The sequence below is a fragment of the Cololabis saira genome, chromosome 6 (assembly GCF_033807715.1).
Source record: "Cololabis saira isolate AMF1-May2022 chromosome 6, fColSai1.1, whole genome shotgun sequence".
NCBI lineage: Eukaryota > Metazoa > Chordata > Actinopteri > Beloniformes > Belonidae > Cololabis > Cololabis saira.
Genome location: NC_084592.1, coordinates 34,262,026 through 34,287,934, shown reverse-complemented (window position 1 = coordinate 34,287,934; position 25,909 = coordinate 34,262,026). Strand labels below are relative to the sequence as shown.

Sequence of the window (25,909 nt, the reverse complement as noted above, 5' to 3'; positions counted from 1 at the left end):
TATTATTAGCTGCTTTTAGTCTCAGATATTTTGCATTATTCCGATCTGAAACATTTAGTGAAAGTGAAAGTCTGCGAATTTTGTTCTTCCTCTTCATTGATGTTTTCTTCTGGCTTTCTGGCTTTCCTGTCCCTAATGAGCATTCGCTGAAGTTTGCGACTGGCCACACCCACATATAAACCACGCCCCATCATTTGAATATAAGAACATGAAATAAATAAAAGTGTCATGAAGTGTAATACGTCAACGTGGCCTTACAAAATAAAAGTATCATGAAATGTAATACGTAAAAGTGGCATTACAAAAAAGTGCTGTTAAATAAATAAATAAATATACCAATATGAAATAATTTGTCATGAAAAGTTGCCATTTAAAAAGTAAAGTTTAAATTTTTTATTTATTTCATTGTCATATTCATTTATTTAATTGACTATTTCATCAATTAAGTATTTATTTATTTAATTTGGAATTAATCGTAGTTAAGCCTGAATTATGGTTCTGCGTTAAACCTACGCCGTAGGGTACGCGGCTACGCGGGAGTCTCTCTGTAGCCTACGCCGTAGCCTGACCTGTACCTCCCAAAAAATGTAACTACGCGTCGAGGTGACGCAGACCCAACGCAGACCGAGAGGGCTGTGATTGGTTCCCTTGGTAGCAACTCATTTCTGGTTCCGGTTCGTGAAGCAGTAGTGAACTTTCAGCGCTCTTTCCTTCGTTCTCGCGTTGGTTTAACGCAGAACCTTAATTCAGGCTATACATACCATGGTAGCTGGAAAGCATTTTAAACAAACCATTATGATTGAACAATCTATTTGTGATTGTAATAATAATTTCCTTATTACATTTGAGTCTATGGAGGTCAGGGAGATTTCTTATGAAATTGAATAATTTGCCAATTTGACTATCTATCAATGATTTACGTCAGATTTTTCATGTTCAGGAGTGCAATATTTTGTAGTTTATTTCAGCTACGTGGAAGACACATTGAACACATGCCTCCCTCCAGACAGGCTGTACTACATGAACACACATAAAGTCAGTTTATTTTATTCGCTAATTAGGCTAACATACATGTCTTTGGACTGTAGGATGAAACCCAAAGTAAACACAGCACAGACCAACACAGAATATCAATCAACCACCGCAATGCAAACTTCTGCCTAATGTCAAAACTTTGAAAATCATCCATCCCATTTTGCTTAATGGTATCATCATTGCTTATTTATAGCACAACATATGGTTTCAGTCAAATGAAAGTCACTTTTTATTTTTCATGTACTAGTTGAAAGCTATATCATGTGGTGTACAAAGAATCCCTCCAAATTCTATTTTCTGTGAAATAGCCTACTAGTTACTTTAATTTATGTCCAGTAGTCTGTCAAATATGTTCTCCAAAAAGAAGAAAAGAAAAGTCCTGTTTCATTCCACTGAGCAATGGAATAAAGTCAGGTGTTGGCATTCATGACACCCTGGTTGCACTGTATAGCGAAAAAATCAATACACAAGTCTGCTCAGACAAATGAGCACCCTCAGGAAAGTGAAGCTGGACATCACACACACACACACACACACACACACACACACACACACACACACACACACACACACACACACACACATATATATATGTATATATATATATATATATATATATATATATATATATATATATATATATATGTGTATATATATATATGTATATATGTGTATATATATATATGTATATATATATATATATATATATGTATATATGTATATATATATATATATATATATATATATATATATATATATAGGCAACAAAGACTTCAAGTAACTGCTTTTGGTAGATCTGGATAAGATCTTCATAATGTCCTGTAGAAATGTTTCATTATTGTTCATTCCAGAACAGCTTTGGCTCAGACACATTTAAAAGATGTCTGGTGTCATCAGTTCTCTTGCACTCATTCCATATAATTTTTATGACTTTATGGTCTGAGCTCTGATGAAGCAACTCCAAAAGGAGGATTTATTTTTTTCTGAAACCCTTCTGTATTGGATTAACTTCCATGCTTAGGGTTACTGCCTAGGTGCATCATCTAACGTCTATTAAGCCTCAGCTGAAAGACAGCCAACCTGACATTATGCTGGAGGATATTTTTTTAAATCTTATAATTCATGTTTCCCCCAATGGAACAGGAAGCAGGCCTAAAGTAAGTCCAAACTATGATACTCTCTCCACCATACTTCTTCACTGAGAAAATGTCTTGATGTTGCTGCCTTTTTGCGCCGTACGTGGTGGTTTTCTTCCAAACAATTCAAGCTATGCTTGTTGAGTCAACAAAGCATTTTCCTAGTAGAAATTTTGCATTGTAAATGTGTTCTTTGGCAAACATCCTGCATGCACCAATGTCTTTTTTTGGAGAGCAGTGTGGACACCATACATGTTTAGTGACTGACATATGGTAGGTCATCCACGGAGTCAGCCCCGGTGATTTTTAAGCCTTTAGCTGTTATGTGTTCCCTGCCTTGTTTAGGAGTATGTGTTATACTTTTAGAGTTACGTTGGCAGGTGCCCACTTTTGAGATTACTTTCTGTCACTTTCTAGCCTACTGGTTCCAAAACTTTTTCTGGTAGTTTATAAGACATTTTTGCATTTTTCTTACTGTATAACAATTTTCAAAGAAGAAATGCCTATGTGCAAAATTTGTTCAAAAACATGAACAACTCCCCGTCAAAAACCTGTCCATTATGCTCAGAGGTAATTCTAGAGTCTCTTGGGGCCCTAGGCAGAAATTCACCGGGGGCCCCTTCAACTAATTAATCAACCTTTTATACAATAAATTACGACTTATTAGGTCCAAACTAAGACAAAACAAATGTGGAAATTACGAAAATAAAGTCATAATAATATGAGAATAAAGTCATAAAGTTACGAGAATAAAGTCGTAATGTTGCGAGAATAAAGTCGTAATAGAATAAAGTGGTAATATTACGAGAATAAAGTCGTAACATTACAAGAATAAAGTCGTAACATTACGAGAATAAAGTCGTAATATTATGAGAATAAAGTTGTAACATTACAAGAATAAAGTCGTAATATTATGAGAATAAAGTCTAATATTATGAGGAAAAAAGTCATAATATTATGAGAATAAAGTCATAATATTATGAGAATAAAGTCGTAATATTATGAGAATAAAGTCGTGATATTACGAGAATAAAGTTGTAATTTATGAGAACTCTAACAGGAAGAGCAGTCTTCTCCCTGTGTTAAAATGAGGAATATTGAGCATCTTGTGAAGTTATATTTTGGTATCGGTTTCACAAATAAGGAAATACTTAATCTTTTGGCACATCAGCATCAAATTATTATCAGTATAAGGACTTTAAAACGATTATGCAAACGACTGCGTCTATTTCGAAGAAGGAACCACACAGACTTGGAAGAAATTGCGTCTCGAGGAAAATCTTTATGATCATCCTCATTGTTTCCTGAGAAACAACAAAACCTCAAAACGCAGATGTGACCACCGATAGCCTTGCAGTCGACCACTACTATACTATACTATCCAGACAGCTCCTCTTCCACAAAAGACAGATGTGCTCTTCCTGTTAGAGTTCTTAGAAATTACGAGTTTATTCTCGTAATATTACGACTTTATTCTCATATTATTACGACTTTATTCTTGCAACATTATGACTTTATTTTCATAATTTTATGACTTTATTCTCATATTATTATGACTTTATTCTCGTAATTTCCCAAATGTTTTTGTCTTAGTTTGGCCCTAATACTCCGTTTATTACATCGTAATAAATAACCTGACACTGACAAAAAATGTTAAAGAAATGGTACACATTTGTATTGTTTCAAAATAAAATATAAACACCACTGGCATACAACACACAATTATTTTACATCCATGCACCTTAGTAGCACATTTTCAAAATTTCTTGACAGTGAATTCTATAATTTAGCATTCTTACTTTTACAGTTTAACTGAGCACGCCTTTGATTTGATAGCAGAATTGAGCTATTCTGCCATGTCATGATGTTTAAAGAATTGCCAAAGAAACTATAAGACTCAATTGCTGAAAGGTAAGAATCAGGGGAGAAATATAAAAGAATATTGAAGGCACTGAATGTCCCCTGGAACACTGTCAAAGCCATTATCAAAAAAAAGGAGAAAATGTGACATCCTAGAGATATTTCAAAGATCCCTATTCCAATGGTTCTTAAACTTGTTCTGGTTTGTAAGAAAAAACGTTCCCACCTCCCACGCGTTTTGTCCAAGATCACTATTTTATTTTCAGTCTGCTAACTGAGCAAACCAGTTGATTGCAGGTGTCTTTACTGTGACACTCAACATTAGCAGGACAGACTGAGCTGCTCTGAGCTAAGTTAGCTTATGTATTTTCTGCAGTACTTACCACATGTTGTTTTTCTGCCTTGTTTCAACTCTAATCAGGTTTGCTAACCAGGGACACAGCAAGGGCAAGCAGATCACTGCCGTTGCTAAATGTTGCGATTCAAAGTTGTTTGGCCCAAGAGGGCCCCTTTCTGTCTTGGGGCCCCAAGAATTTGTCTGGTATGCTAGTTGGCAAGCGGCACCTCTGATTATGCTAGTAGTGCCCAACCATTATTTTTATTATTTCATTCCTTTTGATTTTCCTTCTTTCCTTCCTGTTCTTGTTTCACACCAGATTTCAGTTGCTGATTGTCACAAAACTTCAGTTATTATGTCAGTCCTTGTCCTACTCAGTAACCTTTATTCCTTGCCATTTCCTTATGTATGTTCATTGTTCATCATTCATTTTCCCATTCATTTTTCCTTTGGTCATTTTTTTGTCACTCACTGTTTCTTGGTTTTTGAACTTTTGGGCCACATGCAACAGTGGCACCTTTTGTTAATTGTGTGAGTAAAGAATTCAGTCTTATTTCCTTCCTGCCAGCGTCTGCAAACCCACATTTTGATCCTCACTCCAATGTACACCCCAAATGATTTAAATATTAAAGTTTATCCTCTAAAAATGGCAGAGTCTGGGGATTTAATCTTGAAAGATCTAAATAATTTCTTGAAAAATTTCTGCACAAAATAAATAAATCATTGAAATATGACAAAACCACTGAATGGTTATGTAATAGAAAATCACTATAGTCTCAAGAACATTTTAAAAATCCTGTGAAAACAGTTTGTAGCTGAATCTACAAATGCTTAAAGGTTAAAGAGGATACATTCATAAACAAGACCCTAAAATGCAAACATCTCCCCTAAGCCTTACTGAACAGCTTTGCGATTCCTTTAGATTATGATTTCAATTTCATGTATTTATTTTTAACTATGGATGCTGCATCCTCTGTTAGTAAAGAGATGAAAGGCCGTCCAGTTTGTTATCAGCCATGATAGCATGGGGGCCATTAGTGTTAGTAGCATAGATAAGTAGCACATTTGTGATGGCCACAACAATGCTGAATGAGCATGTGCAGCCTCCCAGACATGACCCTGCCAGCAAGAAAGCACCAAACCAAAACAGGTTTCTCATATGCTGGACGGGCTGACCTGCTGTCAAGATTTGTCATGTATAAAGATTAATCAGTTAGTAATAAACCCACATAGACAAGGAGACACCAATTATGTCTTTTGAAATGACAACAATTGGTTTTGTAAGTTTCCAAAGACAACATGGTAAGAATGTTGTCTTCGGATAAAGATAACTTTTAATATCTGGTGTGATATATGTCACAGTTTTGTTATTTAGTTCATGTTTTATTTTGAAACCCATGTCTTTATTTCAGTTATCACTTGACTTCCCTTTTTCCCATCTGCCCTGATCGTCTGCACCTGTGCCTCGTTAACCCTTCTGTGTGTATCTTGTCGTCTTTCCGCTGTGTCGTCCCACCATGTTTTAGGTCTGGTTTTTGCATTTTGTCAATTTCATGTTTTTTGGGTTTTTTTTTCCAATCTTGCTCAGCAGCGCTTTTTGTTTGGTTTTAAGTTGAAATAAAGCACTTTTTCTGAAACTCCAGCCTTCTGGCCTCCTGCATCTGTGTCCTATCCTCCACATCCATGACAGATATACTGCTTTTACTTGCATGTTTATTTATTTTGCCAAAATAGGGCTATACATCCAGGGACATTATATTTATTTTTTTCCCCTTTTCGCAAAAAGCCTCAGTCTTTGTCTATTTCTACCCTGTAAGCAAGCTTCTTATTGCAGCTATACATACAAAGGCAAACATTTTTTTCCTCAATGTCGAACATTAAAAGTAAGACTTATTTCATGTTTTTGGTCAGTTTTTTTATCCTTTTTTTTTACATTTCCAGCCATTATTCACCATGCATCTGCAAACTGTAATCTGGTTCTTTTTTTATGGAGGTCATGCATGGACTTCTGCCTTTGCCAGTATATCATTGTTTTTACATTTCACATTTTGCATCAAATCACATTAATCTCTCGGACACAGAAGCAGTCTTCATTCTGAGCAGTACGATTGCTGTGCGTTCCCGTGCTGTTTATATTGCTTATCACTGTTTGAATAGAATGTGGGACTCTCAGGCATCTGGAAATTGTAACCAAGAATGGACCACATGTGAAGCTAGGCTATCCTTTACCAACCCTTGGTTTATTTCGTTTTATTTTACAATGACCTTGTTAAATTAGGCCCCTATTTTTTTAAGTTGTCCCTTTTAAAAAAAAACATCCACATATGTTCCAATAGTTTCGGAGGCTCTTGAATAATGCCAGTTAGCATATCAGAAGCTTTTGATGCTAAGCCATTACCATCATAGTTGACATCTTAGCTTGTTAACATTTTACTTTGAAGAAAGTAACATTTAAAAAATGATCTAAAAAAATAGGAAATAGGAAATAGGAAAATATGTGTATTTTCTGAAATTGTATGTGAATATCTAATTTGACTCTACATACATTTTATTAACAATTTCCACGGTGGCCCCCAAAGTAAATCAAATGACCAAAGTGGATACATAAGTACATTTTGGGAGTTCTGGGGCCTCTTTAAGGACTTTACATAAGGCAATTGAAGGAATGCATTTCGCTCTAAATATCCTCTCACACCAGCTATCTAGTACTAATAAACTGCTATTGTGCTTTCTGAATGACTATAAAAGAAGTCTTTAAATCATATATCTATAAGGTTTCTTATTATTCATAATCAATCAAATCAATTGATCAAAACCAATGCTTCCAATCATATGTACTGATTCACCTTCAAGTGTTGGCTGATGTATACTTGTGAGTTGAATGACACTTATCTTAATGATTACAGGATATTATTTTCTTTGATTGTCATGGAGAAGGAAAGTCTTTGTGTTTACTTTTGACTTAAATCTCGTGTCATAGTGATGGTTCTTCTTTTTGCTGCAGCAGTTGGGGAATAATGTAGATTTTAGTGCTTAAATGTCAAACTGGTTCTGTGACAGCAGGCAAGTTACGTTTATAAAATATGCTCTTTTACTCTGTTTCTTAAGTTGACAAGCCGGGATGCCATCCTTCACAACACGGGGGGAGGAAATACAGAGGGGAAAATTTGTCAGTGCAGCTAAGCTGCTACGCTGAGGTGTTACGAGAGCAAAGGCAAAGCTGTAGCATGCTCCTCCCTGTGCATCACTTGTGACAGGAATGAGGCGTAGTGTGGGTACAGGATTGTCACAAGGCAACAAAATTCTTTCACTAATGGCTTTGCCAAAGACAAGTGCTCCAACATATGGAAATCTGTTAACTGGGAGAAGGCGGGGCAATGCAGCAGCCAAGAACTGAGTGTAAACAAATGACATTTTTAGGGCAAAGAGAGAGACTTGTTTCATGCAATGATAAGACTTTGACAGAGGAAGCAGTGTAAATCATTGAGACTTTTAAAGTTTAATGTAAATAATGATTTCCAAATGCACAGTAGGCTACAAAGATTTTTTTTTTTTATACCTGTTCCCTGAAACTGCCGGTGAAAGAGATGACACAAGCCTACAGAGATGTACATTCTTAGGGAGGAGCTGGAGTAAGCCTCAAGTTTCAGTCTCCAGCTGCATGGGTGTTAGGTTAATAATGCTTGTAACGCTTTATAAAATACTATAAATAAATGTAATGCTTTATAAAAAAAAAAAAAAATAATGCTTGTAATAAAGGAAAGCAAATCTCGTTCCAAATCAAATGATGTACAATTGTTTTTTTAATGCATTTTGTACTAACTAAAATACCCTGTAACCTAAACAATTCAGAAATAAAACTGTGTGATAACAGCAAGCTGTAACCTGTGACTTTTTTAATCATTTAGACATATTACTGAAGACAGCAATGTGTGAGCAGAATTAAATAGATTTTCTATTTTTTCGAGGCACGAATGCAGTTTGAAGTAGTCACTGAGCTGCTAGTTCTCGCCCCTTGCATCTCACAATCTGTTCTTGAATTTTGCTTCGTTTATTTTGGCTTTGGATCACCAAATTTCAATCCTCAAAATACATGTCATTGTATTGATGCAACCATCCAAGGTTTCCAATATTCATTAACTTGTTCCTGTGTCAAGTCCTGTGAGTTCCCCAGTAACAGATATCCGAAAGATAAGGGTAAACTGAAACCCAGTTCGTTTCCAACATGTGCTTCACTGGCAGGGAGTTGATTTCAGTGAGGAAGAAGAGGACTTCCTGGTCTAATTCAAACAAGGGAATGAGGACTTTGCTCTGTGAAAGCCACTACATTTTGCACAGGAGCAGCGATTTTAAAGTGAGTGCAAAAAGGGCCCCCATTAAGGGTGTGTTATTTATTTAGTTTCAAAGCATTTTGCACTTTCTTCCGGGGCTGCTCAGTTCTCGGGGCTTTTTGTACATGGCCAAAGCTTGACGATGGATGATACAGTGCTTCCAAGCAGAGGTGGGAGCTTGCACCCATTTCACCAGGCTTCTGTAGCATCCTGGCATCGCCCTAGCACCATCAATTAATACTCCACAACAGCAAATTGATTTTCCTGAAGGAAATTATTCAGATCTTTGAGAATTTGAACGGTTGTAGTGTGAGCTGGGAAAACACAGAACTCCAGCACCAGCAGAAAGGGAGGGTCATGCATGTGTGTGTGTGTGTGTGTGTGTGTGTGTGTGTGTGTGTGTGTGTGTGTGTGTGTGTGTGTGTGTGTGTGTGTGTGTGTGTGTGTATATATATATATATATATATATATATATATACATATACATATATACATATATATGTATTACACTGTGTACACACACACACACACACACACACACACACACACACACACACATATATACATATATATGTATTACACTGTGTACACACACACACACACACACACACACACACACACACACACATATATACATATATATGTATTACACTGTGTACGATCCCTTTACCATGTATTATGTATTATGAAAACTAATGTCAAGATAATTAATTTTAGATACTCATATGGGCACTGAAATTGAATGATTTAATCATTTGGTAATGGCATGTGCAAGAAGCCAGCAAGTTAACAACACACAGTAGTGGACCAATGAGAGACACCTTAAGTTGGATCAAGGGAGTTATTTTCTTTTCTTACACTATCCACTTTTTTCAAATAATTTTAATCACAGTTTGTTTTTAAGCTTGTTTGCTGTAGTAAAGACAATATTCCAGATCTTTGGACGATAATCTTCAATAAAGGGCATGGTGAGACTCCCATCCTTGAAGGGAAATAAAAGGAGGAACCCTGGAGAGTGCCGTCTTTTAATGGCTATCATTTTACTGTGCCTTGAGGACGCCAAGATCAACATCGCTGAAGATTACGTGAAGCCGATCTGCAGCCACAGTTTCTGTCACCATGTTTTTGTAGTCAGCCACGGACCTTTTTTATTGTATTTTTCCTCTAGGAGTGGCAGTTCAATCAGTGACTCGTGTCCATGTTGACTAGATTCACAAAGCTCCTGATGGCAGCACAACTAAGAGGAGCCAAACGTCCATGAAATCCTATCCTGTAGGATCCATGACGGATTTAGGACATAAGACACTGTTTGCAAGCATGGAGCATCAACATAGGAAAAAAGCATCTGACCGCCTTTACTGAAAGCTTGTATAAAATAATCACAGAAAATACTTCTACATTGACATTTTGAATATACATTAAGTACAATCCACAAACTCAGAAGATGCCACTCTAGTTAGACCTCATCAAATTTTCCTGTTATAACTATCACCATTTCCGGTTTTGAGTTGATCTCAAAGCAAAGACTTGATCCTGTCTTGCACTGAAAGTGTTTGTTTAAACTCCAACACAATTGGAAACTTGCCATTCTGCTGGGCTTTTCACTCCTAGGTCTTTATTGGGGCTGCTTTCCTAGCTCCTAGACATGTGGTGTCAGCTGTCCTCTCCCGTAGGGACTGCAGCTGAGTGGATAAGCTGGTGCCTCCTAGTCTCTCAATATTGCAATCCAAAGCCACCTTCCCTCTCCTCTCCCCAACAAGCCAGAAAGACCCAGTGATCATATCACCCTTACCAAGCCTGAGCAGGGAAGAGATAGGCTATGGTACCTGCAATGTTATATATCTAGACGACAAGGGGTCAACCTATTACTCTGCCTTCTACGGAAGATGATAAATCCCTTTATATGACAGCCACAATACTAAGCCACATCAAAGTTGGGTAAATAATGCTGAATACGATGTGCTTTTATTTCAATTCAGACCTTAAACAAAGAATCTTTTTTGCAGTTCTTTCATTAATTTAAGATGGTAGAATACATGGTCGTTTGGTCTTCTGTTTGTTGGGCAAAACTAATATAATTAGTAATTCCCCTCCTGTCAATGAACAATCCAAGATAATGTAGCTGTATTTTCTTAAGAATATGGAAGGTCTCTCTGCAGGTCTGGTAACTGAAATACTATCAATATTAACATAGAAAGTACATTTTTGTCATGCACATTAAAGCATTTGGCCCACACATATTGTGTAAATGCAATATTATATGCATTGCCTGTATGTGGGCCCGTATAACTCACTTGGTTGAGCAGACACACATTGTGTACAGGCTATAGTCCTCATGCAGCTGGCAAAAAACGAATATTATGGAGGCTCTGTTCCAAAGTCTGGGCTAAAATCCTGAAGGTGAGTGACAGTGACTTCAGACACATTCTCAAGAAGTAAAATTAATTCTTCAAAAGGCTCGACACTGCCATGACTGTGACTGGAATTTTATTTATTTTTTTGCTTTCCCCCCAAAACAGCAAACAAGAAACACAACGTGTTTTCCGTTCCTGTTTTTAATTAAGAACAGAGAAACATAAAAATGGATACCATTTATCCTCAAAACATCCCTCTGCTTAAAAAAAAAAAAAGACTGAAACATACACTGATTTTCAGCACCATTGGGCTACTTTTCCCATCCCATTCACTAGACGTTCCCTGTTAGTGCGCCGGGTTATACACCAGGTTGTCCACTTATTTACTGCCCAAAGCGTTGGATTGTTCATTTTACCCCAAACACAAGAAGGCTCACCACAGTATACATTTTCTAACTCTCTATTCAGGTTGTTTAGCATGCCTCATAACAACAAGCATGTAGAACAACAATAGATGTAAAAAATGCTTGGCAAAAAGCCAAATTCCAGATATTAACAGAAAATTGATATATGCAGTAAAGAGCAAAACCTACAGGTCACTTTATCAACAAAGAGTCCAGGAGAATAGATTGCAGCAGGTCTTGGCACACTGTCTGCTTTTTCTTTTGTAGTCTTGAGAAATGACTATCTTCACCTCCTTTATAAGCCTCCTGACTCCTGTCTGTACCATAGGGTTGTGTTGCCTTATCTCAGCATGCACAGGGACTGGTAGACTTGCACAACAAATCACCACCTGCTTGCATTCATACCTTAGAGAGCATGCAAGCAGCTGTCTGTGTTGCGTGCGTGCGTTCATATCCGATGATTATGATTTTAACATGAGCAGTGAAGCCTCTGTCTTCTTCTGTAATATGCACCGCCATCAAGAAGAAGCCAACTTAATATATGGTTTCCTGCACCCATGGGCATTAATAATTATTGCGCACTGCATACAATTTATGCACAGATGTCACAGCCAAAACTGTAAAGTCCTAATTATACCTAATAACTTACACCGGAAGAGAACATGGAGTGAATGTCAATAATTTGGTTTTGCTGCTCTTTTTTGTCTTTCTTTTTTTAAAGAAAAAAGTGACAGTGGGAGTCTCGCTGTGATTTCTAAAGGCTCATTCAGCTAACTACTAGCTACTAACCTGTTTCATTATTACAGGATATAATCTCCAACAACAAACAGGCCACAAACATTTGGGAAGTGAAGAACAACTGAAGGTTTGTCAGCACTATATTTTTTTGTAAAAGCAAAATTCTGAATTAAAGAGTTTGTTCCCTTGCAAGTTTGTGTTTTTATTTCAACAGTTGGAAGGATTTCATAGGTAAAACAGCTGTTATTTTCCCATCCTGCTCATGCAACATAATCTCACATAAAATAGAATAAAGTCAGGTACAAAAGAAAGAACAGCTTATTTTGATTTAACAATAACAAAATAAATCAATGTATAAGTAAGTAAATTAATTATTTAATCTGGTTCTTACATGGAATTAAAATGAGGTAAAAATATCCTCTAATGACCGATATGTTACACAAACAGGCATGTTACCGTTAAACACAGCATATATTCAGGTTGAGGTCTGATCTTGATCTTACTCATTACAACATTGTTAGTTGTATTTTTTTCTTTTTCAGGCATTTTGTTGTAGATTTGCTGTTGCAAGTGGATTCATTGTTCTTCTGCACGACCCAATTTCTGCCAAGCTTTTGTTATGGGAGATATGGCTTTACTTGTTATTGTAGAATGCTCTGAGTTCATAGTGGAGGCAATGACTGCAAGATTCCCAGGACAAATCAGGCCCAAATCATTATCCTTTTACCACTGTGCTAGTCAGGTAGTTGGAGGATTTGGAGCGAATATGCTGCATTTGGTTTTTGCCAGGGGAGGTGGTATGCAATGTGGCTAAATAACCCCACTGGGTCTCATCATTCCATAGAATATTGTTCCAGTAGTCTCGTGACTTGTTCAGATGCAGTCTTGCAAACTTAAATTATGTTGCCACTTTTTAGAGATTCTTTCGGATTTTCATAACCTTCCTGTCATGATTTTTAAAATAATTTCTCTAAGCAAACTCTTAAGATTGGCACTTTCTGCCTGTGCTTTATCAATATAGAATGATAAAACTCCAAATTGTTTGGAAATGTTCTTTTAAACCTTCCAAGATGTATGAGTTGCAACAATTACTTCTCTAAGGTCACTGCTGATGCCTTGCCTCCCTGACACTAAACCAAAACCAAATGAGGTTGTATAGAGGTGGTCTGACTTACTGATGATTCATTATAAAATAAACTGGATTAGCAGTATATCCTATTGATACTTTTCATTTCTGTGGAAGCAGTAAAGCTATTTGTAGGTTAGCAATATTTCTTAGGTTTACATAGTGCATTTTAGGTATCATTATGTTAAATAAATATTAACACAGTTAAGCCGGAAATATACTCTACGCACGTAACCTGCGTAGCCTGCGTAGCCTGCTTTGTGTCTGTTCATGCTCCACTGCGTACGTCGCGTACCACCCGAGTAGAGCCTGTCATACCGATGGTGACCGATAGGGGGCAGTAAGCAGAGCAACAGTTGGAAAAGCTACTTATATTAAGTAGCAGAAGTAGTAGCAGCAGCAGCGGTAGCAGATTAGAAAAACGAACACTTTTACAGGACAATATTGGATGATGTAGGAGATTATAACATCGTGTGAATGTGTATGAGTGTGTATGAATGTTTGTGGTGGTCGGAGGGGCCGTTTGGCGCGATATGGCAGCCACGCTCCCGTCAGTCTGCAGGGCAGCTGCGGCTACAAACGGAGCTACCACCGGGGAGAATGTGTGTGAATGAATAATGATCTCTGTAAAGCTCTGGGTGCCTAGAAGGAAGCTAAAGAAAACCATAACATTATTATTATTATTATTACTCTTTTTTTAATGTGTATTACTTATTTATATTACTGTTTTACCCCCTTCCCTGTGTGTGTGTGTGTGTACTTCTGCTACGTGAGTTTCCCCGTTGAGGGAGTAATAAAGGACTATTTTATCTTATCTTATTATTATTGCTTATTATCAAAAGTGGATAGTCTTTCCAGACTAATTTATCCAGCATTCTCCTCACCCATCTCAACAAGAATGACGAAACAATAAATCCAGTTAATTTTAGGTTCATATGGAGAAGTAGATGTCAATATATAAGAAAGATTAACATGGTCAAAAAATGTATTGTTCCTAATATGATTCCAAGTCATTCAATAGTATTTTTATTGAAAAACAGAGTATTTAAAATAAAATAAGTCCCGTCAATTGACTCCTGGCTCCCGGCTCCGCTTCCTCCCGGCTCCGGGAGGCACCGAGGCTCGGCGCGTACCTCCGCCGGGGCTCGGTCGCCGGGGCTCGGTCGCCGGGGCTCGGCGGCCGGGGCTCGGCGGCCGGGGCTCGCCATCCGCGGTACTCCCGGGGACTCTAGTCCCGCAGCACCAGTGAGTATTTTGACCGGAGAGATTATAAAATACCGGACTTCGGCATATTTTACCGGACAACGGAAACCCTGGGGGGAAGTTAAATATTGCATAAATATATGCACGGGGAACTTTCTCCAGGGGAGAGCAGCATAATCGTGCCAGCCGGGATCAGACCGGGAACAGCGATACTAGCGGCCAGAGCGAGAACTGCAGGTCGCGTACGCGTTCAGTGTCTTTTTGAGAACGTGCACGTCGACGCGTCAAATGTACGCAGGATACGCAGGATACGCGAGACGTGACGTCACGCGTATCCTGCGTCTCGCGTACGCGTTCTGAACTGCAAGTATAAACGCGGCTTTACATGGTTATGTAATGTCTTGTTTTTCACCTGCGGTTGTGTTTTCCAAATCAATTAAGTGAAGACCTTTATTATGTTTTTTTGTTTTGTTTTTTTAATGGGTTGATATAAGAACTAGTGCTGTCAGGCGATTAAAAAAAAGAAATCATTACAGGATTTATAATTAATTAATCTAATTAATCACATTTTAATGTCATATCTGCTAAAGGTCCCCAAATAAAGAATTCAAATTCTAGGACATTACAAAATTGCAGTGCCTGACTAATCAATTGAATACACTAAGAAGAGAAGATTTGAAATCCACATTTTTATTGAAGTGTGTTTCATAAATGAAATTTAAAAGAAAAAGGTCAAGCACATCAGCAAACCAATTAGGTCAGGTGCATTATTCAAAAATGCAATACAAATACGGTTAAATAAAATTCATAAAATAAGGCTGAGTCCCAAATAGGCACTTAAGCAGACTCTCAATTCAAAATTAAAACTAAAGCAATTCAAGTACTAGTACCTGTAACTTTTACAGTGGAACTTGTCCGGACATGTTTATCATTTAAATGATAATTCAGGCTGGAGCAGCTCCGGTGATAGGAAAATTATTTTTTACAAAATGTACAAATCACCGCGTTCTTTTCGATAGTCCCGTCTTCTTTCTTTTTATACATAAACTTGCTGTTCAAAGGGCCTAGCAAAGATTTGCTGGCCTCGCTCCCCTGAGTCGCGTCCACGTCCGTCACCCTACTTTGTTTGTTTGACTAGCAACGCAGGTTGGAAGTGACCTGCCACTGCCAAGTGGCCTACGGGTCCCTCAATGGGTCAAATTTAAAATGTTGGCGCATTTTGCTACTCATAATTAATTGCGTACATTTTCATTTCATGGCAGTTATACCATATTCAGGGATCACTGCCAGTGTAACCTCATGTGGACCGTGAACAGTGGCCATGGATTTTACAATAAGCATTGAATACATTTGGGGATATAGACTAATGTACGTATATTACCTGTTATCAAATGAAACAGGGTAGTGCATTGCTGCAGCACCTTTTGTGCCTTTCTGTCAAAAAGACACTTCTATCTTTGTACAGCCCACCTTCGGAATGTCTTGGTCTACTTTGATTAGACAGATGATTCATTTAAAATGGTTGTGTGTAGGCAGTTTCTCATTGTTCGAGCTGTGTCAAGCACCACTGGGCTAACATTATGCAAATATTTATTTGGTAATGTTGTGCATAGAAAAGCATTGCCTGAGTTGCCAACAAGGCAATTCAGGTAGTTTAAGAGCAATGTTTCTGTGGAATAGGGTTAATACAGTTGCGCCTCTGGTGTTGATTTGGTAATTCTGCAGAGTTTTTATATGCACTAAAAAGCTACAGAACAAAGTGAAGAAAAAGAGAAAGCTACCACAGATCAATATGACCTCTTAGTAAGGCATATCAGAGTCGAAACATTATTGCTTTTTTTTCTAAACTGATTAAACATCTCCAGAATAAAGTGCCAGCGATAGTACTGTATACTGGATGAGAAGTTCGGAACATTTTCAGCGTGATGATCCTAAACAGGATAATGTGGTTGTCAAGAATGAAGAAAAGAAATGAACTAATGAAAAGATAACGGAAGGAACTAAAGAAATAATAATGTGACTCTTCTCAGTTATTCCTGCTGCATGTACTGCAAATCTTAATATTCAGAGAATACTAAATAATAAACCACAAAATGTTAAAACTCGATTCATTTGGAAGGCAGTTACAAACATGATTTTACAGCTTGATGATTTTGGGAACATCTCCATTCTGACAGGAAGTCATTCTGTGTTTCTTTTTTTAGCATCAGTTTGTCTATTATAGAGGTGACACTTATTGTGGAAGACAATAAAACTGTTATGGAGGGGATGGAATACAAGACTTACAAACTTTATCACTTTCATCTGAGTCATCAGGGCAGTCAGGCTCGCCATCACAAAGCCAGGCCTCAGGGATGCAGGTTTGTTGGTTATGACAGTGAAATTCTCCTACGTCACATAAGATGGCTTCTGGATGGCATGGGGAGATGGGTGGAGAAAAACACAGAGAAGATGTAGCATGAGATGATGTTACTATGTGGAGATATCACATGTTTCAGCAGAAAACATGATCTGGATATACAAAACAGTAAGTGGAGAAGATGAGATTTTTATTGAACATTCCTTCAAATGGTCCTGGTGAAGTGATACTGCCAAGCAATCATTGGGAGATGAAGAATTTGAGTGAAATAGATTATTTAAAGGTTGCAGTTGAATATTATGTGTACATTGTAGCAGGGTTGCAAAAATCCAGGGATTGTCAAAGTCAGAAACTGTACATGGGCAATGCCAATTGTATGTCCTAATTGTACATACTGTAAAACTGTAGGCTAGCTTATCACAGAGAACTTAAATAAAGTTGAAAAAACGTATGTTGATATAAGCTAATTTAGTTTGAATGAAAATGCGGTTGAGTTTCTAATAGCTTAATGGTGTGTCTTTTACTGTCTATGTTCACACAGACACACACATATATTATATGTTCATTCTATACACAGCTGTTTTTTTTAGTTTTATGATCATACCCAGAGCACAGGTTGGGCTAGGCATCAACCGACCTTTCTACCAGTTTGAGGAAAATGGACTCCACAGCTGCCCAAATGTCTAGCCTGTGAATTTCTCAATCACATCCACAGGGAATTTCTAGGATCCTAAACACTGGGAATATATACAGACCCTTCACTGATATGATTATTGATGATTATTAATCCATGAAGGAACATACTATTGAATTAAATGATATCAAACTGAATGGAATTGAATTGAATGAGTTGAGTTAAACTGACTGAATGCCAGCTTGGGATTGTTGGGTGGTAATTTTAAATTGCCATACTTTGTAATAAAGTTGTCCTCTCTGTGTGGACAAAACTGTGGATATCTAAACTGGGCCTTCACCATGTAAGACAAGAAGTCCTTTTAAATACCACAGCACAAAAGAGAAATTAAATGCAAAAGGATTGCATGTAATATAATTCCATTTTGTGTTTTGCAAAGGTGTCTAAACTTGGAACAATCTTTCCCAAACAGTCCTCTTCAAAAGCTAGCACACACTCAGACAAAGAATAATTTCAACAGAAGAACAAAACACTAATAGAAACTGAGCAGTGTTGTATGGACAGTCCAGTGAAGAGAAAACTGAACAAACAATATAAACAACTAGAGAATACCAGGAAATTTTTTACTAAGAAAAGTGATGCCCATTGAGGCAAGATGGAGATGCCTGTATACTAATATATCACCTGCGCAAACTATTTTTTTCTTATATTTTTAGGCATTTTTTTTTTTAGGGTTTTTTTCTTCCATATCAGAGGTGTGTGATAGGTAAGGGGTGTGACCAGTAAGGTACAAGGCAGATGACATCACAGGAGATGTTGAGATCTGGGTGTTGCAGCAGGTGTTTGGCGACTTTAGCTTGCTAGCAAAATGCTAGCGCCATTTTCTCTGGGGTTTTTTTTCAGCGAGGTTCTTTGCATATGTCCCTTTTTTTGGGCTTATGAAAGCCTTATTCATCACAACATGGGCTTGCCACTACTGGCATGCCCATAATAACTCCACTAATGTACTGCACAACCGTAGACTGTAAAGCTGTGGAATTTTAAGTAAACATTTGCAGCAGGATGTCTTGTTTCGAATGTTGTTTAGATTTTTATTTATTTATTTTGTATATATATATATATATATATATATATATATATATATATATATATATATATATATATATATATATATATATATATATATATATATATATATATATATAAGGGTGTAACAGTACACAAATTCGCACTGAACCGTTCGGTACAGGGCTGTCGTTTGACTTTGTCACTGAGTTAGCAGAAGTCATGGCTGATGCAAATAAGAGGCCGGAGCTTGAAGACCCTCCCTTATCTTTAAGGTGTCCTGTTTGGGACACTTCGGTTTCTCTGTGAAAAACAACAACGGTCAAAGACAAGTAAATAAGACGAGAGCAGTGTGCAGACGTTGTTCACCAGCAACCGGGCATGTTTCTGGGGCAACACGTCAAACCTCATAACGCATCTGAAACGGCACAACGCGAAAGTGAATATCGCTGCTGCAAGGAAAAATACCAGCACCGTGTCAACACAGTAACCCTTGGCACTAAAACAGGCTTTTGCCAATAATTCAGATCTAATGCCATTGGTGTTTCTATAGCAGCGGATCTACGATCCTACTCATTTGTTGAGAACACAGGTTTTAAACATGTTTTATATTTTGAGAATATTTTATTTAGGACTTTTAATAGATTTAAGAACTATTCTATTTTTTAGGGCCCGAGCACTTACCTTAAGGCCCTATTGTATCTGTAGGAATTTTTTTTTTTCCTTTTTTTTTTAATTTTTCCGACGAAATGAGGGTCTTTTTGCCCCCCTAAACGTGCCCCAAAAGTCACCAAATTTTGCACGCAAGCCTGGCCTGGTGAAAAATGTGATATCTAATGGTTTGCATTAATGGGCGTGGCCTAATGGCTCAACAGCGCCCCCTAGAAAACTTTGTGCCTCAAGCCCCACAATACGGTTTGACATACATGCACGAAAATCGGTACACACCTGTCGCAACTTAAAGAAAAGTCTCTTGGCGCCATGGCCGAAACCGAACAGGAAGTCGGCCATTTTCAATGAATTGTGTAATTTTGGCTCAATGTATGCCATTCCTTCGGCAGTTAATACGGCCCGAACCGTAACGTGCACCCAGGTGTGTTATACAAAATGTGCGTCTCAATCCTGCGACGACGCGCATTACTTTTCTCAGTCAAAAGCGATACCGTGGCGACGATAGATGCCAAAAAGCGCGCTCCCACTTCATCTCATTTGATAGTTCCTTTTGAATGGTTTGATATAGAGTCGTGGGTGGTGTCATCCGCTAAATGTCCAGGCCTGAAGAATCTACATGCAAGTCATACAAGCGCTTCCACTGCAGCACGCCTGAACATGCACAAGGGTGCGAGGGCCCGTTCATCGCTGCTTGCAGCTTTAATTTATTCCTATTTTTATATTTTTTAATGTTTCATTTTCATAAGAAAATGTATACACCGTTGTTTGCAAAAATTGGAAATTAAACAAAATGTTATAATTTGGTGGTCAGTAACTTGAATTTGCCTTCAGCAGCCTATTAAGAGTATTACTCCATCGCAGGCTACAAATGTGTTTTATGCATCAGATGGATCCTTCGCAGCCCAGAATATCCCAAGATTCACTTCACAGCTGGCCATTGGCTATAAAAATGTTGTATTTCCCTTAATTATAACATTTAAAAGTGACAAACACAATGCTGTGATGGTGTTTTGGATTTTTTGGTTTTTGACTAGAGTAACAACAACCATGTTTTCTTGATAACATCAATACTTTTTTGTTGTCCCATGAAAGAATCTAGTAAAGTTTACAGCCATGGCTGCAAACATACAAAACAGTGTTTTTAACTGTATTCATATTTGTCTGATAAATCAACATACATTTCCAATTAATTCCAAACTCAAGTAAAAACTCCCATGGAAAGTCTACAATTTTATTTATTTTTTAGAATTCCCCAGATTTACTTCCCTTAAAATATTTCTAGAATCTGTTTGGAAATTTACCCTGACCTTTAACCCTGAAGAGTAGAAGAGTAGGACGTTGTCTTAATCTTTATTTTTCAAACCACTTCTTCATGAACACTGCATTTATTTGCATAAAAATGTACTGCATAGACAATTTTATTTTCAACAGCTACACTCTTTTAGCAAAGACATGATGTCCTTTTTGACCTTAAAAGCAAGTATCTTATCTTTTTTTATCCGTGAAAATTAGTTTTTATTTAATGATAGAACAAGGAGAGTTGAGTTAAAGCCCAGTCAACTTAAAAGTCATCATTACCTTTTAATATAGAAAGCATCCATCAAAACCTTGACATGTTCCTGCTGGTAGCTTTCGCAGACTCAACTCCATCACACTGCAGAATGGGACATGTTTTTGCTAAAGATTTGACACCACAATGCTGCTACTTCTCCTCAGCACTGACCTAAAATGGTAATTTGTTTCCAAGCTTAACCCACGGACAATCAGACAAGCTCAAAGCCCCCCTCCTACTCACTCACACAATCACCATCTTTTTTTTTCTAGTGTGTTTCTAACACATTAGTGGTGGGAGGGGAGCAAGATGGAGATCAGCTCCGTAGCTTTTGAACAGTGGGAGTGATAATTCAACGCACCACTGCTTCCTGCCCCAGCACCCTCCAGCAAATTCTCTACCAGGGGACAAATCTGAAAAGGTCAAACATCTCAAGCATTCTGCCTCTTCTATTCCCACTGATGCAATAAAGCTAATATCTTGCAATTCAAATCAAGGTCCCCTTTGAAATACAATCTTTCTTTTTAGTTGCAGTCTTTCAAAAAAAAATTCATAAAAAAGCCACTAAATTTAAAAAAAGTACTATAATGCTGTTCAAGGTACTTTTGCCCAATGAAAATTTGGTCAGTCATAATTTTTTTTTATCTGACGTCTCGAATACAAAATGTGCATCTTGCCAATAGCCTTTTCAAAATTCTGCAAACTTAACAATAGTGAAAAACACTATTTTTGTTCTTCTACAAGAGAATGAGTTTGACCAAATACCTTTTCCCAATCATCATCAAGCAAAAACCAGATTATGATTTTGGCCAAAACACAGTTGCTTTAGTACATTTTTATGCGTAAAATAATTCAAAAAATTAAAATGGTCATAGTATTGTCTTTTTCAGCCCTCTAATTTTATAATTCTAATTGCATGTATACATATGGAGAGAGAGAGAACAAATGAGGTATACAATATTATTAACACAAAACAGCAAAACATCAATAATCTTGTGGCTTCCAGAGATACTATCAGATTGCTCAGAAGTCTCTAAAGGCTTGTCTCATCCGCCTTTAAAGCTGAATTGATTACCACTGAGAAGCAGAAGGCTGGTAACAGAAGGGCCATTTCCGGAAACTGCTGAAGGAAACCATTTAAAAAAAAAAATAAAAAAAACCTGTTCCTGCATCTCAGAGAAGCACGGTTACCTACTGATGTTCTACCTTCTTTCATGCCTCTTCATCTTCCAAGGTAAGGGGGCTAAATATGAGCACAGCAAACGACCTCTTGTGTCATTTTATCTTTTCATTCTGCTTTTTCCAAACAGCCTCTCCTTGACAGGGTGCACCAACCCTGCAGCTGTTAGAAGATAACAGAGGGACAAACACAGCTGAGGGAAAGCAACAGCTCAGTTGTCCTTTTGTGCCATATAGCAATGTATTTGCATTTGAAAGGCACATGAAGGTGCAGTATAACACAGCATTATATAATTTATGGATAGTTACATGAAAACAAGTGGTGTTGAAGGAAAAAAAGGCCCATAGCGACCCTCTGTTCATAGCAAAAAGCTCAAACTGGTGTCATTACCACAACAGTTGGAAACACATTGTCAGTAGGCATTCAGCTGGGCACATTAAGATGAGCACCATTTTTGACATCCAGCGGTAACCACTGGGAGACTATCATGCATCATTAAAGCTTCTGATAATGTGGACATTTTTACTGTTACATGACCACTGGAACAGAATAGACAGGTATTGTTTAAACATCCTGCTTCAAGCGTACTCAACATTTTGCTTCTCAGGAACATCCAAGGACATTTAATTGTGTGAAAAAGCCAAACTCAACAGGTGAGTTCCTGAGTAGTAACTAAGGGTGGGTTAAAAAATATAGATACTGTATATCGATATACATGTGTAGGAACGATTATCGATACATAAATCAAAATATTGATTACAAAAAAAAAATCCACTACACTAAGCTCAAGTCTCCTCCTTACTTGGGGAGTGAGCAGGCCGCTTCTGTTCACCAGTCAGGGTGGGGCGCCACCGTTAGGGCTGCAACTAACGACTATTTTAATAGTCGACTAGTCACCGACTATTGAAACGATTAGTCGACTAATCGGATAATTAGTAATTTTTTTTTAATTCAGTATGAGGTTGCTTTAATTATGTGGCAAATGATAATAAACACCAGAAAGATGGCACTAGAGCCCTGATATAGCGGGACTGTTTTCTTCATCCTGCTATAGCGGGACTGTTTTCTTCATCCTGCTATAGCGGGACTGTTTTCTTCATCCTGCTATAGCGGGACTGTTTTCTACATCCTGCTATAGCAGGACTGTTTTCTACATCCTGCTATAGCAGGACTGTTTTCTACATCCTGCTATAGCGGGACTGTTTTCTTCATCCTGCTATAGCAAGACTGTTTTCTTCATCCTGCTATAGCAGGACTGTTTTCTTCATCCTGCTATAGCAAGACTGTTTTCTTCATCCTGCTATAGCGGGACTGTTTTCTTCATCCTGCTATAGCAGGACTGTTTTCTTCATCCTGCTATAGCAGGACTGTTTTCTTCATCCTGCTATAGCAGGACTGTTTTCTTCATCCTGCTATAGCGGGACTGTTTTCTTCATCCTGCTATAGCGGGACTGTTTTCTTCATCCTGCTATAGCAGGACTGTTTTCTACATCCTGCTATAGCAGGACTGTTTTCTTCATCCTGCTATAGCAGGACTGTTTTCTACATCCTGCTATAGCGGGACTGTTTTCTACATCCTGCTATAGCAGGACTGTTTTCTTCATCCTGCTATAGCGGGACTGTTTTCTTCATCCTGCTATAGCAGGACTGTTTTCTTCATCCTGCTATCCACCTTATTCCTACGGCCCATGAGGCTTTGCGCGAATTGTGAGAGCTACTTCCGGTGCTGCCCCAACCGGCGTTTGTTTACATGCTGAGTGAACGCGTTAACCCTCTTTCTCCGAGCGTCGGGGATATAAAACATGTGGAAACACCACCTGTCACAGCTCAAACGGGACAATATCATCTCACCTCTGCCTCCTGCTGTTGAGGGATGGGAGGACGACCTGAAGAAGTGAAGAAATGCTTAGAAGATGAGAAGTATCTCATTCTTCCCAATGGGCAAAGTGGATACTCCTCCAGGTGGGTAAATATTGTTACTTATCAGTACTCGAGATGAGGGGGGATGGCATCCCCCCAGAAATAAAAACGGTCCAAATCATCCCCCTTTCCATCCCTTATGTCATTTCATTAATGAATGTGGTTTTACTGCTATTTCAACATTTAGAGTCATCACCAGAAAATAACATTTGGCAATTTTCACCTGTTTCAAGTAAATTTTCACCTGAAATAAGTAGGAAAATCTGCCAGCGGGACAAGATTTATCTTCTTATTACAAGCAAAAAAATCTTGTTCCACTGGCAGATTTTTCTACTTATTTTAAGTGAAAATCTACTTGAAACAGGTGAAAATTGTTCTTTTTTCCAGTGATGAGTCTTGTTTTAAGTGTAATGAGATTTTTTTTTTACTAAAATGAGACATTTTAAATAGAAATAAGACAAATATTCTTGTTAAGATTTTGAGTTTTTGCAGTGATCCATTTTACTTATCCTGTGAAGGACAGAGTCATATTGATAAGTTCAGAAAAGTGTTTTTTATTGTTGTTTTGATGTATTTGATGTAAGCCCAGTGGATATTTAAAGCTTACAGAAGGCTGCATTTAACTGCTGCTATGTCATTCCTGCAGTATTTCTGCAGGTGTTTTTGGTCAGTGCTATTGTTTGTAATATATTATATTATTTGTAATCAGCACAAATGATCTGTCCCCATATGATAAAATCCACCACCCCCCCTGATTTTTTTTTTACAACTCGAGTACTGCTTATAATCTATGAACTAATGTGACAGGTAGGCTACTTGTGAACCTACATTAAGACAAACTGTAAGCCATCTTTTATATTTATTCTTTCAGGTCCAGCTGGCAGTGATGTGCCTGGGGCTGCAGAGCTGCAAGCTGGTTATCTGAGCACCTGGAGTTCCACATTTCATTTGACAAAGACTTCAGATACACACATGAAACACCTCCAGAACTTTTCACACATGCTTCACACAAACATTTGTAGATGAATTTGGTACACAGAAGATTCAGCTCTGCCCCTCTGTATAAAGCTAGGGGGAAAACAGTACAACAGACTTCATTTTTGTTTTCAGTTTTATTAAAAACAGAACCTGAAAGATCCCCTCCTGACATATTAGGACATACAATATTGGGACATGAATCAAAACATTTTAACACAAAAATATTGTTTAACAAAAGCACATTACATTTGTGTCTTAAGTGAGAGAAATTCAGTTTACTGTCGGAGGACTTAAGAAACCAGAAAATATTCACACCTGACAAACTGAAATCACAATATTTAGACTTTTATTTCCTCAAAAAAACAACAATTGCAGCTGGACCTCAGTTGTTTTCAGAAAATGTTAAATGAATGAAATATGTAAGTGCAGCTCTACAAACTACATACAGCACTTAACCTGTTGAGAGTTATGTGTTAAAGATACTGTAAGTGTAACGGTACCTAAATTGTTTTCAGAAAATGTTAAATGAATGAAATATGTAAGTATGTTTAAGTGCAATATTAAATGTCTTCTCACTTTTCACTTGAAATAAACTCAGCTCTTTAATTCACTAAACCAGCACAAATCTTGAGCATTTTGTCAATTTTGGGCACAAAGTTAATTTGGTCCTGTTTGAGAAAGAATCTTGTACATCTCCAGGTTCCTTATTCAACATGAATGCGGGCATGAGCAATGCGGCGTGTGCGAGTGACCTCCTCACTGGTCAGCTGGCATCCTTTACCTGTGAATGCTGGAATGATTAGCTTCCCCCTACACTCCTCCAGCAAGTCTCTAACTGTGAAACCACGGTCACCCATCACCTCATCTCCAGCACGTAAATAATAGAATAGGTGTGGTCCTCCATCCCTGGGTCTGACCACTGTGTTTGGGCATCACAGGAAGCTTTGGTGTTGATCACAGCTCCTCGTTCTGATCCATCTGGTCAGGCTCATCTGAGGGAGCAATACAGTACACAATTATTAAGA

General features: G+C 37.8%; 1 protein-coding gene across 1 annotated transcript in view; it reads right to left on the bottom strand.

The window, feature by feature from the left end:
• The window catches only part of lrp1bb (low density lipoprotein receptor-related protein 1Bb), a 520,571-nt gene that overhangs the window by 336,693 nt on the left and 157,969 nt on the right, over positions 1–25,909 (bottom strand). The window contains exon 4 of the mRNA XM_061722939.1: positions 16,811–16,933. Within this exon, the coding sequence (XP_061578923.1) occupies positions 16,811–16,933 (123 nt within the window). The remainder of the gene's footprint in view (positions 1–16,810; positions 16,934–25,909) is intronic.